The following is a 21,304-nucleotide window of genomic DNA, read 5'->3' as shown; positions in this document are numbered from 1 at the left end:
TGGATTTTGCTTTTCGCTTTTCAATTTTTTTGCTCCCTAAATTCCGAGGCATTGTACAACACAAATAGCAAATATTCTCATTTGTGCAATGGTGGAGATTTCACATTCGGTGAAAGAAAGAGACGCTCTATTCAACTCGGCTAAAACCTCGTTGAAAAAAGCATTTTTCTTTCACCGAATGCGAAATCTCGCACCCTCGTACTCATGCCTATTCGTTATTTGTATACTAGCGTATTTCCTGATTACTTTCAGCTGCTAGGGCTTCAGTTTGTAGTCTCCGGTCTTCTGGTTTCTAAAATGCATGTTCCGTATTCTTCTGAATTTTCCATTTTTCCATGGCGCAGAAAACTTAGGACTTTAGGCTATAGTTACTCTCATGATAAACTCTTATCTGAACTCACGACTCTGTAGTAACTGTAAAGTGGACCACTGAAGAAAACTGTTATCTGCACACATCATTATAGTAACTGTGAAGTGGACTGCTGAAGAAAACTTTTATCTGAACACAGCGCAATATTAATTGTTAAGTGGTCTGCTGAAGAAAACTCTTATCTGAACACAGCTCTATAGTAATAAAGTTGACCGCTGAAGAAACTTTTTATCTGAACACAGCTCTATATTCAACTGTAAAGTGGACCGCTGTAGAAAACTCCAATCTGAACTCGGCTCTCTAGTAACTGTAAGTGGTCCGCTGAAGAAAACTCAACTTGACCTCCCAAATAAATTGATAATTTGAAACAGCACATGGTGGAAGCCATCAGACAGCAGCAGTGACAGAAACTGATCTGGGAGAAATACCCGTAGATTACCGGTGTCAGACGCCATTCCTTCAAGCCAGATGTACACCACAGATCGGGTTAAGAGAATATAGATTTGAAGATTGTAACAAGAAAGAGTCACAGTTCGACGATTTACCAAAGTGTCTCTTAAACTAGCAATACCACAGGTTTTTCTGCAGATTTGGTGAAACAAGCTCATGACATTCAGGTTATGTAGAGACATGGGAGCTAGGGAATTATTGGCAATCATGAAAATACTTACCTGATTTTCTTATTTACGAGATAACTCATACATCTACTTGATTTGCTAGTTCAGCCCTCTGGACTGCCATACCCGAATAGAACTCCCAAGGATTTAAAAAGCGCGAGCGCGCCCTCTCCCGTTCAGGCTTACTACCCATGATCACCGCGCAATTAGCGTCCATCTTCCTCACCTTTCGCAAGCCCATACGTTGAAACATGTTGCTACGCAAGGCGGAGGGTCGGTGGGAGGGTATCAAGTAGATGTATGAGTTATCTCGTAAATAAGAAAATCAGGTAAGTATTTTCATGATTTACTTCAATAACTCCATACATCTACTTGATTTGCTAGACCAGCACGGACTCAAACCGTAGGGAGGCATGTTTTCAATTGTAAGCCTAAGGAAATTTAAAAGAAAAAACAAAAACAACGAAATTTAGGGAGAGGGGGAAAAAGCCGCAGCTGCTTTAAGCGCCGAAGCAGCAAATCTCGCCTCGCTGGACGGAATGTCCTTCAAGTAGAAAGAAGTGAAGGAGTTAGTTGAGCGCCAAAAGGCGGCCCTCAAAAATGTCCTCGAGAGGAATGCCCTGTATACTCAGGAATACTAAGTATCATGGGCCCTCGGCCTAGTGTCAGGAGAACAACATCACCTGCTGACTAGAGCGTAAGAATCGAAATTTGTTGAAAATTTCAACAAGAATCGTGATCGGAAAACTGAAGCTTTCAAGGCTCAGTAAGTGATCAATCGACCAATCTGAGAAGGCGAGATATCTCAGAACCCCTACCGAAATTTAAGCGTGCCGCTTGCTAGTAACTAGCATGCGACTAGCAGGGCACTCGCTTAATAAGCGAGTGCATGCTAGCGAACAGTCCCTGCTCGCTAAAAGATCGCTTAACTATTACTCTGCACGCATATCACACGCTTATTAAGCTAACCGCATGCTAGTTACTAGCATGCCGCAAGCTTGCGCAAGCTAGTCGCACGCTTCCCGCAAGCTTGGAAATTTCTGTAGGGGAAGCCTCCGCGTGGGAGAAAGCGCCCAGAATTCGATATCTGTCTCAAATGCGTGAGGGCAGAAATCTGCAGAATTCTGATAGAGAGCTGTGGTAAAAAGTTACTAGCGGTCCGAAGGGGACCAGGAACGACGGAGAGTAGGGATTTAGGAAGAAAACCACTCGTAAGGCAGACAAGGGTCGAGAAAGCGACTGAGTGCCATCCTGTTAATAAGGAATGCCGCGGACATGTTGCCTATGTAGAATAGAGCAGTCTGGTCAAAACAGCTCAACCGGGCGTGTCAGGGATACAGCGCGGTACACATCACGACAAAAGTGTGTTAGACCAAGTGATCGAGAGAGAACTCAGGATCCCCTTTCTCCCATACTGATTGAAGCACCCATCTGAGGGTGCAGTGCCCGCGGTGGAAGAGGTGGCTTGGCTCAAGCCACCATCGCCGAGAGAGCCCGTGAGGCTAGGCTGCGATGGCTGTCCGCTGTGCGGGGGAATCCCTAGCAGCAGCAAGTGTACGCCAGAGGGAGCTGGCGAAAAAAATCTGTCACGATATTACGTGTAAACGACCATCAAGAGATGCTCTAAACGAACAGACATCGCCAGATATGATACATCAACCGTTACATTCCCAACGGAAACGAATGAGGTAGCAACGGCCCTGTCCTATCAAGTTAGGGACGGAAACTGGCTAAGAGTGTCGAAGTCCTCGCTTGAAGAAACAAGCGAAGGAGACTTGAGGAAGTAATCACAAAATTTCCATCAGTCTGCGGTGACAACCAGTTGTTTAAGAAAACAGTCACAAGGCCTGTTTCTCAGGTGATCGTAAGAGCGAGCACCGCCGGCGCCGGTTGCGGCAGCGTGGAACAGTCCGATATCGGTAAGATAAGGAGCTCCAAAAAGCTGCGGGGGGCGGCAAAAATGACGCCCTAAGCAGCGGGGGATGAGAATCTAAATTTCTAAAAGAAGAGCTCCAGTGAAGTAAATCACTTACATGGAGAGGCTCATCCACAGTCGGCGGGTCGTAGTGATCGTGGTTAGGAAGGCATAAGCATACCTCCATCCACTGTTACATCATCCTCGGTCGTGCGGTGACCCTGGCCACATGCCTTGCATGGAAGGAGGATGAAAGCAGCATGCGGGGCGACTCGAGTGTGCCGTGAAAAAATTTCTAAGAAAGAAGCCGATTCGACTAACGGGCACGGTAAAGACATCCACCGTAGACCACTCCGCACAAGGAGGGAGCGGCGGAGACGCCCGCAAGATTGACCCACATAGAGGGCAGTCTATAAGATAGACAGTTAGAGCTCGACCGATGGTCTGGCGGTGTACAGTTTGGTGTGAACTCGCCGACCCGGTACGGTGGGTGTGCCCAGAAAGTAGGCGTAGAATGCCGACAGAGAATCCTGGGGCTTTAAACAAGTTTGAACGCACGTACATAGCCAACAATCTCATGAGATGTACGGCGGTTACTTTCCTCCGAGATGATGTTTACCCAACCGGGAAAGACTCGGGGAACAGCTGTGAATGTCAACAGGAGGGATATCTAGCATATGAAAAGCTGATTCCTTCCACGTATTCGGTGCGGGTGCTGCCGGCGGTGTCCGGGGGGACGACCGGTGGTGGCAGCTCGGGCAGGGTTCGTACGAGTCGCCCGAATACGAGACAAATAGGTTAACATAACCATAATGCACCGGGTGGTGAAGGCATAGCGATTATTAAGCACAGGAGAACTTTTAATCGCCGTGACATTCAGATCCGATATACATACTCATAAGCTCGGAGAGCTAAGAGATAGTGAGACATACCGCTGAGCGGTGATGGTGCTCATATCAGAGTCGCCCTCTCTTCAGCGGCGATCGCTGGAGAACGGGTGTCTGTACTAGCCCTGACTCTGGCGTTGCAAGGGTAGGAGCTAAGTAAGACAGGGCACCCTTACTTTCGAATAGAAAGTGAGGTTCAGGCCAGAAAAGCGACGGTCCCGTCGCCTGGGCGGACGGTCCGCGGACGTGATAGGTTGTCCTCTCAAAGCAGCCAAACATTCTCACGAGAGAAGTGCGGCATGCGGTATGTAAGAGATTCATACCTCCAATCTACGGGCCCGCTTAGGGAGAAGAATGGAGAGAGTTACCGCTGAAGGAGTCGTCGCCGTATGTGAGCTTGACGTAGAGGGCGGATTCGGGAGTACCTGCATAATAATCGCCCCCCCCCCCCTGCCTCTGCCTTCTCGCTAGCCTCGAGAGGTTTGAAAATTTCGAGACGGCGGCGCCGGAGCCTGGCGCTTCCGGGCAGCAGCAGAGCGGGGGTGGGTTTACACCCACGGAGCTGGCGGCTTCCTCGTCGTAGGAGCCGCCTCGTCTAGAGCGACCCCGTCACTCTCCGAGACCCCCAATTCGGCCGATTGAGCTCGGAGCGCCTGAAGAGGCGGGGCGAGAAAATATGGACTCCCTTGCTTCATCAATACCCCCGCTCGGAGGGTAGATGTGAGGTAGATACTTGTCAAGCAGCGCCTGAGCGCTTACTGAAAAGTCAACCGCGGGATAGGGGTTGTCCTCGTAAAGGGAGTCTCGCTCTATGGACTGAACCGGGGGGTTGTCCAGTAAGCGCCGGGGTGGCCCCGCGTGTCGGCTGGGACACGTGCTCTGAGATCGACGAAAATGCTGGAAAGCACACGCGATCTTGGGGCACCCGGTTAGTCGGTGCACTGGCTGGCGATTTAACAGAATCGCTCGAGGATTTCCCGGGTGTCTGGTGGTTATTGCCCACTTCTCTCGCTTGATGCTCAGGGGCATCAGCGGGGTGAGTAGACGTCGAGGGTGGGGTGAACCCGCACTACTCGAAATCAGAATGTAGCAGCATGAATAGCTGTGACATCTGACCACCGACACAAGGGTCTGAAGGAGGGACGCCCATGGCAACAGGGCTGGCCGACCTCACCTTCGACCTCTTCTTCTTCGCGGCCTCCGCCGGTGAGGCCGGGGCAGAAGAAGGCACAAGAGGCATGGGTGATTTCTTACGATTTGCCGCCCCTGGCAGGGCGGCCGTCAACAACGAAACTTCACCCGAATCTGACGGGGTCAGATTGTGGTCACAGTCTGATGTGTGACGCCTCTCGCGGTAGCAGAATGTAGCAGCATGAATAGCTGTAACATCTGACCACCGACACAAGGGTCTGAAGGAGGCACGCCCATGGCAGCAGGGCTGGCCAACCTCTCCTTCGACCTCTTCTTCTTCTTCTCTCTCTGCGGGCTCCGCCGGCGTGGCCGGGGCAGAAGAAGGCATGAGAGGCACGGGTGATTTCTTACGATTTGCCGCCCCTGGCAGGGCGGCCGCCGACAATGAAACTTCACCCGAATCTGACGGGGTCAGATTGTGGTCACAGCCCGATGTGTGACGCCTCTCGCGGTAGCAGAATATAGCAGCATAACATGTATGACTGTAACATCTGGCCACCGATAAGAGGGTCAGAAGGAGGAATGCCCATGGCAACAGGGCTGGCCGACCTCTCCTTTGACCTCTTCTTCTTCTTCTTATTTTGCGGGCTCCGCCGGCGTGGCCGGAGCAGAAGAAGGCACAAGAGGCACGGGTGATCTCTTACGATTTGCCGCCCCTGGCAGGGCGGCCGCCAACAACGAAACTTCACCCGAATCTGACGGGGTCAGATTGTGGTCACGATCAGATTGTGGTTACAGTCTGTGTGACGCCTCTCGCGGTCAGGGGCTGGGCGATCTCTCCCGATGCTGTCAACGGAGGACGACTTATACGGCAGAGATCCTGACCTGTGCCGGGGGGAGAGAACCGCACTCTCCCTCCGGACTTCTGGTGACCCGGTAGCCGGTGGGTCGCATAGCCCTATGGGTGCTGCGGCGGCAGGACCTAGTTTAGGCTTGGAAGCCTTGGCTACCACTTTTTCCTTAGTCCGAGACCGTGGCACCACAGTCTCGGCCTTCCTTCTCTTAGCATCCGACCGCAAATTCGGAATGCTGATCGACGCACCCTCATACTCACCGCCGCTGGGCGCTCACCGCGGCGTCCCTCCTGCTCGCCTGGAGGCGGCCGACTTCTGTAACTTGCAAACGGGACAGTCCCCGTGGAGGGCACCAGGTCCTCTGGGGCTGTGTTAGTCCCATTCAAAGATACCTCTCTCTACCCTGGAAAAGGAAAAACAAGAATTTTTCTTTTTCTTTTTTTTTTACAAAGAACTCGCTTAGATTAAAAGTGGAGACCGGAGTGGTCTTTCCCTCCTCCTAAAAGGAGTTTGTTTGAGCAAACAGAACAAAACAAGAGGGGAGGGGTAGGGAGGAAGAAGAACCTAAGAATAGTTTAGGTATCTGCCTGTAAGAAAATAAAAAGGAGGCCGGAGACTTTGAAAAAGAAACTCCTACAAGGTTCCCCTACTATATTCTCTTTTTTTTTTTTTTTTTGTGCCCGAAGGAAAAATTCGAAACAAAAATTCAAAAATGAATGCAAGTTCAGAAGAGAACGAAGTTTCCACCTGCGAAGAAACACAAAAACAAGCATTTCAGAGCAGGGAGAAAAGGGATTGAGAGACAAATAATTCCAGATAAGAGAAATTTTACGATAATTTCCAAGAGGAAAAAAGTAACCTCCTGTGGAAAGGTAAAGAAATTCAGAACAGGAGGGAGGAACGTCTCTAGTAACGATTCCAAGAGGAAGAACGACACAGTAAATCCTCAAAGGGAATCGTAGAGCCCGCCTGTCGAAATAAAAAAATATATAAGACTAGGAGGGAAGAGGGAATTGAACGAAGAAAACAATTCCGGGACAGGTCAAAAATTTTCTAACAGGAAGGAGACCCCACCTGTAAAGAACAAAAAATTTTTTTTTTTTTTTTTTTTTAGGGGGGATTGAATAACCAAACAATCATCAGGTATAATTGCGTAAGCCGAATTAAACAATCCCCGAAGCGTCTGTGAATAAAATATTAATCAAGAATTTTATTCAGAACAGAAGGAAAAGGAATTGAGCATTAAGATCCGCCTGTGAATAAAATATCAATCAAGAATTTTATTCAGAACAGAAGGAAAAGGAATTGAGCATTAAGATCCACCTGTGAATAAAATATCAATCAAGAAATTTATTCAGAACAGAAGGAAAAAGGAATTGAGCATTAAGATCCGCCTGTGAATAAAATATCAATTAAGAAATTTATTCAGAACAGAAAGGAAAGAGAATTGAAGAAATAATCAATCAATAATCAATCGAAAATCTTAATAAATTAATTCCAGAAAGCAAGGAAGGAACAGAGTTGAAGATCCCAACCTGCAAAAAGAAATAACAATAACACCCTCGACAACAAAGTGTAGAGGCTGTCTAGAATTTAATTCAAAAACGGCACCAAAAGCCACCACGCTTTGAACGTGAAGAACAATAACCATGACAGGTGGTGAAGGCTTGCTGCCACGTAGGCAGGCCAAGCCCGGTGCCTCGCGAACGCGCTAGCGATGCGGCGCGACGAGAACTCAAACGTTAGAAAAACAATTTAAGTGTCACCAAAAACACGTCTAAAAGTCACGCCAAGTGTAAATCCTGAACACAATCTTACACACAAATGGAAAGATTGAAAATAAAAGGGAGAATGCACCACAGATAAGCGAAAATAATATACCAAAGCTCAAAAAGATTTGAGCTCTTAGGAGACTTATCTGAGCACGTCTTGACAGGTGGCTTGCCGAAAGCAAAAGAGGAAGATGGACGCTAATTGCGCGGTGATCATGGGTAGTAAGCCTGAACGGGAGAGGGCGCGCTCGCGCTTTTTAAATCCTTGGGAGTTCTATTCGGGTATGGCAGTCCAGAGGGCTGAACTAGCAAATCAAGTAGATGTATGGAGTTATTGAAGTAAATAATGTAATGAAAAAAATGATCAAGAATGATTTCATTTCCATGAAATTAAGTTTGGACAACTTTAATTCTCGTCATCGTCCTTTTCTTCCCCACCCTTGTCATCCTCCTCCTCCCCTCCGTCTTTCTCCTTCTATACCTCCTCCATCTCCCTCTCCCCTCCTCTTCCTCTCACTCCTCCCCTTCCCCCTCCTCCTCCTATACCTCCTCCACCTTCTCGTTCCCCCTCCTACTTCTCCTCTCCTCTCCCCCTCCCCTTCCCCCTCCTCCTTTTCCTCCTCCTATACCTCCTCCACCTTCTCCTCTCCTCCCCCCTCCTCCATCTCCTCTCCCCCTCCTCCTCCTATACCTCCGCAACCTTCTCCTATCCTTTCTCCTTCTCTCTCCCTCCTCTCTCCTCTCTCCCTCCTCTCTCCTCCCCTTCCCCCTCCTCTCCCCTCCTCCTCTCCCCTCCTCCTCTCCCCTCCTCCTATCCTTCCTCCTCCTTCTACTATCTCCCTCCTCCTCTCTCCTCACCACTCCCCCTCTCTTCTCACTCTTCTTCCCCTCTCCTCCTCCTCCTCGATTATGATACTGGTCAATTAAGTATATAGGGCATATCACATAATATAAACTATGTCTGTATGTATACACTTCAGAAAATGAAGAAAATATGCGTTACTGAGGTGAATTCAGGTGCATTTTCAGGTGAGAGCCCTTCCTTAGTCCTTCCAAGTCTGAGGACATCATTCATGCTTGGTAGGTGACTATCTATTGAACCAGCATGATATGAAGCGTACTTGATGGACTATGAAATGAAGAGTGATGCTACATGATGAGACAGACCTTCATTGGTGACACGATAATTGCTCTTGCAACAAAATTGCTCCGGGCTTAATTTCGTTTAAGATGTGGGGTTAAAGTTTTAGGGTTGCAATAAGATTTATGTTAGGTTTAGGCTTAAGGTTGGTAGGGTATCGTGTTGATCCGCGGGTTGAAGTTGGTCATTAGACTTTATAGTATGTGGTATTTGGAACCGAGCAATTGTCGCTAGAGCAAAAGTCATGGAGCTTCAAAATATATCTACTGGCAGGAATCCATGAATATAGTATGAGATGGGAATACAACTCCACTTTAATATGCATCAGAGGCTTAGTGCAGCTTTGTATGAGGGGATCAACAATTCACAATAGTAATTATGGGGGTGTTTCAAGGAAACACTTGCGATCAATTGCAAATGTTTGTCACAATTTATACAACTGATAGATTGATTTTAGCAATTAGCAAATCAGTTAAGTTCCCCTTGTTGCAAGAATCGTGTCACCAATCAATCCCAAGAAACGGGATGATACGGGCATATTGCAATCAATCGCAAGATTCTAACCATGCCCCATTGGATAAAAATAATGAAGAAATATATTATTTGGCGTTATATTCACTTTCACAGTAATTTTTTTTCATGATTCATCTTCAAAGCTCCATCGCAAGAACAATGATATCTTCAGATAAACAACACCAACAATAAGTAATAAAGGTATTTTACTCATACAGTATATTTTCATCTTCTAAGATGGCAAGAGGAAGCACTGGATTCCATTGCATATTCTATGCATCAAGATAACGCATCGATATAGTGTTCTTCATTGATCAGCCTGATATTGATATCTTAACATGATCAGCCCATCTCAAGAAACAAAAAAAAAACCTACAGTTTAAAAACCTGTTTCCATCAGGCAAAGTTTGGGATTCTCACGTGAGTGTGAGGATTAAGACAAAATTCTCATTATACTTTCTAACACTAGTTTACATGAAATCGGTTCAGAAAATCAGTTTGGAAGATCATCGCTTTGCTAGCGTTCCCATTTGATCAGCCCAAAGTGGTTTTCAAAACCATGTCAAGAAAAGTGGCTTGTTGCTATGGGAACGTTCTCATACCCCTTTCATAAACCCAATTATGCGGCTAATAGCAGCATAATTTGGTCGTAAAATTGGAGGAGGACCAGAGTTATCCGCATTGATGCTGCTATTATGCGGATAATAGCAGCATCGGGACAAGATTTTGAGTTTATGAACGCATTTCCAAATAATGCGGATAATTGCCATGCTGCAGTCACAAGGTCAACCTTTTCAAAGACAACCGCATCGGAGGGGGCGTAAAAATAAAGCGGCTTATTTTCAGAGTTTGTGAACGCAATTTTTATTTGATTTATCCGCATTACTCTTAGGCAGCTAATTGGAGGATGGGTTTATGAAAAGGGTATCAGTGAGGGTGATAGGTTCATGTGAAATTTAAAACCACACCGTACACATTCTACACACAAAATGTGGAGTAGCGCACTCAAAATGTGAGAAGATTGCTTCCCGAAGAACGGTTGTGTCCTCACTTCTGCCAAAACCAGTTAAATGAGGCGAAGTGATCTTGAAAACTACATCGCGAGGTGGTTTTCCTATAAAACTGGTTTGGAAGTTCGCTTCCAAGACCACTTCGACAGTTCTCATTACACATTAAACTAGTTTGATAGTATCCACTTAACTAGTTTTACCAACAGAATGCTCAAAAGAGCCCTGGAAAATAATGAAACCAGCCTCAGAAAATCCCCATCGTTAAATCATATCCAATTTTTAAGATTTAGGCAGTAGGTTGCTGATCTCAAGCAATTTCTGGCAAGGACAATTCCACATCTTGTCCGAAAGTCAGAAGTGTGTCCCCCCCCCCCCCCCGAATTCTGCAAAGGGATTTTCAATACCTACATGTATCCTCCAGTATAATAATAGACAAAACGATGGAGAAAGCTGCCAATAAAAGAAGCATATTAATATGTCGCAGACTTTTGACGAGCTGCCTTAGCTGAACCAGAAATAACAGGCCACATTTCAAAACATGGGCTGATGAAAACAGAGCATTGGTTCGGCTATACCTATGTAGAAGAAGCTCGGAGAGTAAAAACGGGATCGTTTGTGTATTTTGAGGATGTTCGTAGCCCTAAGCCATGTATCAACTCACATACAGGTGCACGCGTGCTCCACAGGGAAAGGAAATAGAACGAGTGAGGAAAAGAGGAGATTGGAGAGAAGAGACGGGGAGAGGGAAGATAAAAAGGGAAGGGAGGAGATTTTCACATTCAGAATTTAGCGGCATCCTTGGTAAATTCATTCTCAGGATGCTTGTAGCCCTAAACCATGTATTAACTCACATACAGGTGCACGCGTGCTCCATAGGGAAAGGAAAGAGAGTTCGAGGAAGAGAAGAGAAGAGATGATGAAAGAAGAAAAGTGGTATGAAGGAAGGAAGGTAGAAATAGGAGTAACAAATTTGATCAGTCAGGGACCCGTCTCAAAGAGTTACGATAGATTAAAAAGCAAACTCAAATAAACATTGATCTAAAAGTCATATCTCTTAACTAAATAAACAGATATATCACAATTTGAGATTAATTTTAATATTTTGTAATAGTACGGGCACATGGAGTCTGTTTGGATTGCATTTAATTTTAGTGTTTTATATATAATAGCTTTGTAATGTAGCCATGTACCATTTATTAAAGTTTACAACAATCTTATAAAGCATGAGTGTGAATATCAGCCTTACATGCAATGTGCATGCTGTTCCATTGTGTTGGTTTATGTTCTCTTTTTATTTGTTTGAGATTGTCTGATTTAAATTGATATAGTGCTTATTTTTTCATATGTTTGTAATATTCGTATACAATTTATGTCTCTGGGTCTCCAAGGAGATTAGTATACCAGTTACTGATGGAGTCACCCTTCTAAAAGAAAATTGATTTAACTGATTGAAATATATTCATTCAGGAAAATACAAAAGATCAGTACAAAACACTGTTTCAAATAACGGTCCTGAAAAGATTCATAAATAAAATACATAGATACATGTATAATCACATTGAAGATGAATCCGCCCCTATTTCACAATATTTAGGCGATCTGAAAACAGTCAATAGAAGTTCAGGAGAGCATTCCACAAACAAACATTAAGTGATTTTTTTGACTGATCATTGTTATAAGCTAGCCAAATCCTCGCATCTGATTGGCTCAGACCAAATTTGTCAGTGATTGTAATGCTTCGTGAAAACTACCCTGGTGAAATAGGGGTGCATGCTTAGAAAATCTTGAATTTATATTACTGACTATTGTTATAAGCTACCGAAATCCTTGCATCTGATTGGTTCAGAGCAAATTGGTCAGTGATTTTACGTTTCATGAAACTCTCCCCTGGCGAAAGAGAGATGCAGAGGAAATCTTAAGTTTATTTATATCTCCGAGGCTGAATGTCAAGGCTGCTTTGTGCTTCTCATGAATAAATCATTGTATTTTATTGCACTGCTGATAAACAAGGATCACAGGAATTGCTTCACCTACAAGGGAAAATTCATAATCGAAGGACAAATATTTTTATTCCAAACTAGATAGAATGTAGACTCCCAAAAATGTTCATTTTCATAGAATATAACCCTATAGAGTCAGGTTTAACTTAGACCATGGTCTAATATTATGGGAAGCCAAATGTTTCAAAGCTTTTATAAAGTATATGTTTCTTATGTTTACTGCGCTCTTTCCTGATTCATCGATGGTGATGACAATCATCTATTTATACTTCCTCGACAATTATGAATGATTTGAGAGCCAAATGAGCTGAAATGTGATATCTCTACCATTAGTGATTAATGTAACAATTGGCTATCCATACGTTTAAACCACAACTTTAAACCTGAGTTTCAGTTAAACCCAACTTAAGAATACGGGCCTTAAGGCCACCGCACACCTTACGACCCGACTGGTCGCCGACTGGCTTGCGACTGGGTGAGGGTGATGAGTCGCAAGGCAGTCATAAGCCTCGACACCGCACACCTTGCGATCCGATCTGCTACTCACGCATGCGCTTTTTGCTTTTTGGCATAGCATCTGAGAAACTGCGCTTACTACTGCGTATGCGCGTTGTTTATCATAATACGCGTTATGCAACTTTGCTGTCTGATTGGCTGGAGGTTGGATTGAGCTTGCGATCCAGTCATAAGGATTCAACATGTCAAATCCTTCCGATTTTCCTTGCGACTTGTCTCTGACCGGTCTGTGACTCTGAAGTTGACAAGCGCTGTGACGTCACATCTCCCCTCACCCAGTTGCAAGCCAGTCGGGACCGGTCGGGTCGTAAAGTGTGCGGTGGCCTTTAGAGTTTACTCTAAAGGGATAGGTCCACAATATCTCTCTGAGGGGAGAGTAATTAAGCACTAGACTAACTCATGCGTTTAAACAGTATCTATTCACAATAAATACAACCAGAATTTTTAAACACCAAATCAAATCAAACTTACTAATTTTTGTCCGCTTAGTACTTCGAGTAGAGCAAGGAGGTGTGTTCCATCTCGTAGGTCTGAATATAAGTCCTGAATGGGTGGTTTGGATTCCTAGAAGAGAGAACAAAATTTTTTAATTTACTACCAGATTATCATCATGTATCAATCATCAACTTAAAAAAGGAGAAGTTCCAGGGTGCTATGTAAGCACTTGCCCGAGGCAAGTAAAAGTTAGAGTCGGGCAAGTGTTTTGAAGTAAAGACCAAAACTTCTTGACTGAATTGGGAAAGCAAAATTCTCATAGTAGAATGACCAAAATTATGGTCTATATGATATGCTGACCTTAATTTTGGACATGGCAGGCAAGATTAAATCACTTTGGAAAAAAAAATGCAATAACAAAATAGATCAGTTGATGTCAAAAGAGAGAAAAAGGTCAATGGTTTATAAAACCACAAATCTTTCATTTGAAGAGGAAAAACTTTTCAGTGATTTTTTTGGGCAAGTATATTAAATTTTTGGGCAAGTATATTCCAACTTTTTACAAATTTATTTGCTTGGTTGGGCAACTGCTTCTAAAGTGTATTGTAGCACCCCGAGTTCATCCTGACAAAAAGTTAATGTAAAAATAGTAGAAAAAAAAAAATAAAATACTGGTGATGGTATGAGGAAGATCCATCAAAGATTTAGATAGTTATTGGAATTTTAATTTGCTGATTTATGACGACATATGCAAGCAGCTTCCCCAAATATTGCGTAGTAAAGACAAAGAGTCTACATAATGAAATATGATTTTCTCCAAAAATCTAGCAGAAAATTTTTTAACTAAAACTACATCACACCAGTACCTGAAAGAAAATGTACAATTATTCATCATGAACCATGAAAAATATTGAAATTTATGCATTTTATATTACACAACATATGGGGCAGCTGCTCGTATATGACGTCACAAATCAAAAACTTCAGATTCTAATAACCTTTTTTCAATCTTTGATGGATTTTCCTCAAACCTTCACCTATATTTTTTATTATTTTTTTCTGGTATTTTTTACATCTGACTTATCTACAGGGTGAACTTTCCCTTTACTTTAAGCAGATCAAGATGTACTTTTTTCTTTAAGAAAACTGCAGTGTTCATGAAGCTCCAATTCTGTGATTTTCACTGACTAATTTCTTCTGAGTCAATCAGATGCAAGGATCTCAATAGCTTATAACAGCCGTCATTAAAATCACAGATTTGTTTAGTGAAGAGCTCCCGGGGAGCATGTGACATGTTGACTCCAACTTTTGCAACAGTAGCCATCTACATGTATGTGTATACTGCTTTAGCTGTACTGTATGACTACTGCTTCTTCCCAATTTGACGCAAAGGCAGACCAATTTCCAACCAATTTTTCAAATGTAACCATCTAAATCTCCTTAACCTCCCACTATTACAACACATGGGTGATTAAATGACAGAATCTTTGTCATTTGATTCTACTATAATTCTCTTCCAAAAAGTGTCTTCAGATCTACTGTAGATAAACATGATGTAAGCTTTATACAGTGCGTCCTAGAGAAATGGAAACCACAAAAACGCCCCAAGCAGCATGCATAAGTGCATTGTGTATTAGGACGTTTCAGCACTGACAATGTACGTAAAGATGTTTTGCTAAGGTGTTCTTGCACAGACACGGCAAATTGGCAACATACCAATCTTTCCAGTATTGCTACATTTACTAGACTTTACACAGCTGAATCTTCAGTGCCTGGGTTTAAATGGATTAAACAAAGCTTTATTACAGTGATGCAATAAATCCCTGGATAGGTCGAGGAATCTCGATCTTGCCAAAAAATCTCTTCTCGATTCGTAAAGTAATTGCAAAGTCAAGAGCTATTATTCGTGAATTTGATCTGAAAATTCTGATTCACAGAGTGCATGATGAAAAGGATTGGAACCGAAATGGGGGAAGAAGGAGGAGTGATATGACGTGAGCAAAATTTAGTACCGGCAATTATAATTTTTATGTATACATTGTTGACTGCAGTGGTACAACTGCTCGTAGCTTTCACTTTATGATGAGAATATAACCATCATATTGAAAATTATAACGCTTGTATGGTTAATACCATGATAAAGACCATCATTGACCGTCCCACATATGACTTTTTGTGTTAGTGATCATCAGAATTATCGGTTTTTCAGCGAAGATTTCATGATTTCACAAAAAAGCTTAATTTCAACGTACCAGAAGTAGATGTACATGTGTATGATAATATGGAGGCAAATAACCTTGGTTTAAACACTTTTTCCTGAAATAAATTGTTTGCTGCACAGCTACTGACCTTTATTTTGTGTACAGTACAAGTGAAGTAGAGATTCTTGTGAGGGAAGAAATAGGCCCAATCTTAACTCCAACTTTCCCCGTGTTCTTTATACCATCATGTACTTGGGGATGTGTTTTGGACACATTCAAGCTTCTAATTGAGTTACAGAGTACTTGCAATGATTAAATTGACTCTGACAATACTGACACTTCAGGTATCTGCATGCTCATCTCTTTTTACATCTATGCTCTCTTACTCTCTCTCTCCCTACTTGTCCTAACAATTAAAGATCAATCCTTATCTTGCAAAAATGAATGCGAATGTCATGTATAAAATAAGGCTCGTGCCATCACGTAGGGTTATCATGTCAGGTTGGGCAATTGAGAAACCCGACCATTCGAGAAAAGGGCTCCTTAAATTCCAAAAACGTCGGATCCAGTTTACCCGACCATTCAAGAACTTGGCTATAATTTTCACAAAACATCAGGTAGATTAGACCCTACCTTTCAGGAAGTTGGGGGCCCTTTTCTTGAATGGTTAGGTCAACTTGACCCGACGTTTCAGGAATTTACATGTACATGTAGGGGCCCCTTTTTCTCGAATAGTCGGGTTTCGCGATTGCCAGACCATGCAGACGCGATAACCTGACGTGATGGCACAAGCCTGAGATAATCTCTTTTTATATAGGCTTGCTATTATTCACTTGTAATTATGTATGACAATTAATCACATAATTAATTTCCACTCCCTTTTTCTGACCCCCCCCCCCTACCCTCCCCTGTAGGTTTACCGTCTTATTTCTTGTGTATTGTTTGTATTTATTATTGTTACTTTTTTTCACGTTTATGTACATATATATATTATGTATTGGGTGTCCCATTCATCAAGCTTTTGCTTTTAGGGGTGCCCTAATCATTTAAATCATATTGCACATTCTAGAATGATTTTGTATATATTTTGGTTTGTATATTGCTTATTAAATGACTGAATAAAATCAATTAAAATTGAAAAAAAAACATTGTATCACAATACATGCACCAGCAATGTTCATTCTCATGAGGAGTATGTGGGTCAACCACCATATCCCAAGAGATGCAAGATAACATTGGCCATGCATGCAAATTGAAGAAATATAAATATCTGACTGAACAACAAGTGCGATCCAAGTTATTTTTTCACTGATTGTTATAAGTTACTGAAATCCTTGCATCTGATTGGCTCAGAGAAAATTTACCAGTGACTATCACCGACTGCTTGCTTCATGAAAGGCTCTCCATCCCTCCCCCTTCTGTCTGCTCACGTTCTGACAGTCCGACACAACTGTTTGAGTGACTACATGAGCGGTTTCATAATAAGAAGAAAATCATGATTACAAGCGAGTGCTCACGTATGGAGCATGCCTGCACATAGAGTGAAGGCATGTCTCACATTCTTTCCACGGTACAATAGTACATGTTTACTCAGCAACGGCATTCTGCCGTGTCAATCTTATTAACTTAGCTAATGATATCTTCAACACTGTTTCAGGTCTACCAATGACTATTGTAGAAAAAAACAGAAATAAACAATGCCTGCTTAAAAACGATACTTGCTTGATTATTTCAAATGTCTGACTTGCTACCAAATACCTTATTCCAAAGCACATATCACAAACTATGGTGTCTTTGTCTTACAACTACAGTATATGTCTGGTTTTCTCCCCTATTTCCTTTTGAGGCCTACATGTACATGTACATCAATTTCAAGCTCCATGGCTGCCTCCACATTTCAATTGATACTACTTGTAGTATGTTTTATATACATTTTTGTAGTTCATATACATGTATGTGGTTCAACAATCTACAAAAAATCCAAGTAGGGCCTATAATATAGATTTTACTTAGAATAACATTGTTTGTTAATCATTATGTTGTGAAATGTTTGCTTGTTATGTTGAAAAATAAATTCTTGGATATCAAATCAAATATACCATATACATCTTGATAATATTATTGGCAGCTGGGCTTGCTGTTTCAGATCTCCATTTAGAAAGACCGTTAATTTTCAACAACAAAAAAAATCACTAGATGCAAATTTGCTACTGTGAGCTGAACATCTCTGAAAACCACTGGAGCATTTCATGAGACAAATAATCTGTGATTTTCACCAACACTGGTTATAAGCTACTGAAATCCTTGCACCTGATTGGCTGAGAGCAAATGAATCAGTCAACGTCACATTTGCTTCATGAAATACATGCACTCCCAGGTTTCAAAGGTATTAAAATTAAAGGAAATATTGATTGTTTAGTCTGACCGCCCTTTCACACAGTAAAAAAAAAACGTATCTTGAATGATGATCCCAGTGAAAAATAAGGCTAATGACGAATTTTTAGCACGTGTGAAACCAAATTAGAATCACGAATTGCTAATCACAATCACGAATTCAAATTCAACTCCGGAGGTGAATTCCAGTTAAGTTTCATTCAAATTACGGTACAAAATATCCGTGTGAAATGTCCGATGATTGTAAAGACAATATGCAACCAGAATTACAATGATTCAAGATTCATGTGAGAAAAGGCCCCTAATCTCCCTGCCACATTTGATTTTGATTTTTTCATCTTATTCACCTAAAACACTTAATTTTCCATTCCATGTCAGTGTCTTTAATTTGCTTCACATCTACATGCATTAATTGATTCAACATTTCTACATGTACCTTAAATTTATAAATATTCTTATGAAAAAAATGAGTATATTCAAAGGCTAATTTCCATTCATAACCTTTCTGGCCAAAAGGTCTTGAATTTCTTTACACTAGCACGATGTGGGAACAAATTGTTAGAAAACAATGAGAACGGTATTAAAATGCAAGCTAATCTTAAAAACCTGTGTTTTTGTCCATGCTATACATTTGTCTCACATGACAGCATCAGACCACTGCTAAAAGCCCTACTGTCAATGTAAGACAATCTTTGCTCTTCCTCATTCTGACTGTATGAGGTAGTTTTTACACCGACCTGATCACCAGAAAATATCTGGTAATTTGTTAGTGTGAAAACAAAACACTTTTAATTAGCCCCAAAGAAAAAATATGTCATTTACCTTAGTTGGTAACAATGACAAATTTTACAGCAATTTCGTCAGCTCAGTTTGAAAAGTGGGGATCTCAAAATGTGGGTCCTCTCAACGTGATCTAAAATGATGCCTGGTATTTTGTCAGTGCGAAAACAAACTTCTCGTAATAATCACAAAAGAAAATACATGAAGTGATGTTTGAGCCACACATTAAATCGTTATGGATTGCTACCTCATGCATTATTTCGAGCGTTTCAAAATTATTTTTTGTACAACAAGTTGTCTGATCTGACAACTTTCCTCCTCGAGTTTGATTACCTGAGAAGCAAATGTTACTATGGTAACTGATGGATGAAATGGGACTTGTTGGATACAACGTCCAACAAGTCCATTAATGAAATGCTCCTCATAAGTTCTTGAAATTTACGGGTATATTCCGATCGGGGCAAATATGAATACCCCCTCTTGTCGAAGATGTTGCTGATTGCTATAAATAAACTCCATGGAGGGTTTGGGGGGTACTGCAATTACAGCTGGATGCATCCAATTCAAATCAGTGGGATGAATTCAGAATTGACTTCTGCTCGGAAAAACATTTTCCTCTGCATAATACCATCATATATTGACGTTATCTCGTCTGCCTGCACAGAGCATGCATTGGGATTGCTGTTTGAGTAGTTTATAGAGCAAATGAATATAATTCAATTTGGGAAGACAAATGCTAGATTCTGGTATCAGTAGTTTTATTTGTATATCAAGATGAGCACTCAAAGATGAAGTTGAGAATAATTGAGAATTGAGTTGAGTTCAAAAGAATATTTATGAATATATTTTTGGAATTGATAGTGCATTATATTCAGTGAATGTATTCACATATTCAGTGAATTTATTCACATATTCAGTATACATGATACACGATCAATTACATAATTCTAACACTAAAAGGATGGTACAGCTCAGAATTAATTACAAGTCAATCCCAAGTCTTCAAATGAGTCATACATTCAATTCTTAAAGACATAGGTTAACACTGATTTGACTTTAAAAATTCTCCTGTCGCCTGTGTCTGTGATATGTTATAAAAATGATCCCCTCCCCAAAAACAAACCCCCCCAAAAAAACAAGTGGAGCGCCTCGGGCAGTCTCACCTGCATGAAGCGATTCAATGTAGTAGCAGTACTGACTTTGAAAACTACTTAATAATAATTATTCACAAAAACACCATTCATATAATGATACAATACTACGTTCACTGACCTTAAATGTGACATGAAACTCAGGCAGGATGTTCAGTAATACTTGATTAACCTTATGGCCAAGTTTCATGAACTAGGGCCATATACTTATGCTGTCATTTCAAAAACTTAACCTCAGGTTAAGATTTGGTGTTGACACCGCTGCCGTCGGAAAAGCGGCGCCTATAGTCTCACTCTGCTATGCAGGTGAGACGAAAAAAATGCCCCAAAATTATTATTTAGTACTTCAAACAAGTGAAATACAAAGTGACCAGAACATGATCTTAATTTCATCCCATACATACATGTACATCTCCCCAGGGATTTTAATAAATAATTTTTCAGTCACATATAGATTCTAAAAGCATCTGCACATATTTGATTTATTTTTTTCTCTTCCTGAGTATTTTTCATCCATATGAACAATATTACATACAACTTGAATCAAAGTTCAGTATTTTTTTGTTTAAATATTAAAGACCTTTGTAATGATAGCCTTTTTATTTAAACCAAATGCAAATTTGTAATAGTCTTAGATTACTGGTCTACTTAACAAGTCAAAATTAAGAAACATGAACTTACCTGGACTAATTGTGCATTGACCCACTTGCTGAATGTTTTCTTTTGGATATCTCCTCGTTCATCTGAGAAATAGAGAAGAAAAAAGGAGAATATGAATAATTAAGAGTAATCACATCATATCAGAGAGGTTTTTCATTATTTATCCCATGTTTATCAATTATTCTCTGCTGGTATGAATACAGTCTATTCCACATTGGGTTCCACGGTGTATCCTAAAGTGTGTTCATTGTGTGGAGCATGATATAAAATCATCTTCCCTTTGTTTTTAAAAAGGGAATTGAATCACATCTTTACCAAGTCCACCATATGAAAACATCGCGAACATTCACACTGTACAGATATCCAGTTTTAAATTATCTCCACATAGTCCACCATATGAACAAACTGCAACACTCACATTGTACAGATGTCCACAGTTTTGAATTATCTTCACATGGTCCACCATATGAACACACTGCAACACCCAAGCTGTACAGATGTCCACAGTTTTGAATTATCTTCATATAGTCCGTCATATGAACACACCGTGAACATACACACTGTACAGATATCCAGTTTTAAATTATCTTCACATGGTCCACCATATGAGCACACTGCAAACACTCACACTGTACAGATGTCCACAGTTTCAAATTATATTCACATAGTCCACTATATGAACACACACTCTCACACAGTGCATATGGTGTGGTGTGAAATTATCCACACAATGTTAAATATATTATAGTTTGAATCATATCTTCAATAATCTACGTGAACACACTGTGAAAAAATCAGACTGTGTAGATGTCCAAAGTGTGAATTTATCTTCATAATGCTAAATTTGGGCATTTTCACAGTGTGTATCACATCTTCACATATAGTCCACTATGAATGTAGTTCACCATTTGAACACACGGTGAACATTCACACTATAGAAATGTCCACAGTATAAAG

At 41.5% G+C, this 21,304-nt stretch overlaps 1 protein-coding gene across 1 annotated transcript in view; it reads right to left on the bottom strand.

Moving 5' to 3' along the window:
• LOC121413111 (dystrophin-like) overlaps window positions 1–20,434 on the bottom strand; it is a gene marked incomplete at its 5' end in the record, with an annotated part of 83,484 nt that extends 63,050 nt beyond the window's left edge. The window contains 2 exon segments of the mRNA XM_041605875.1: window positions 13,198–13,290; window positions 20,369–20,434. Of these exon segments, the coding sequence (XP_041461809.1) occupies window positions 13,198–13,290; window positions 20,369–20,434 (159 nt within the window).
• Between the last annotated feature and the right edge of the window lie 870 nt (window positions 20,435–21,304).

This window comes from Lytechinus variegatus, chromosome 4, assembly GCF_018143015.1.
Source record: "Lytechinus variegatus isolate NC3 chromosome 4, Lvar_3.0, whole genome shotgun sequence".
Taxonomy (NCBI): Eukaryota; Metazoa; Echinodermata; class Echinoidea; order Temnopleuroida; family Toxopneustidae; genus Lytechinus; species Lytechinus variegatus.
Note: the sequence above shows the minus strand (reverse complement) of the source record. Positions and strands in the feature narration are given on the sequence as shown.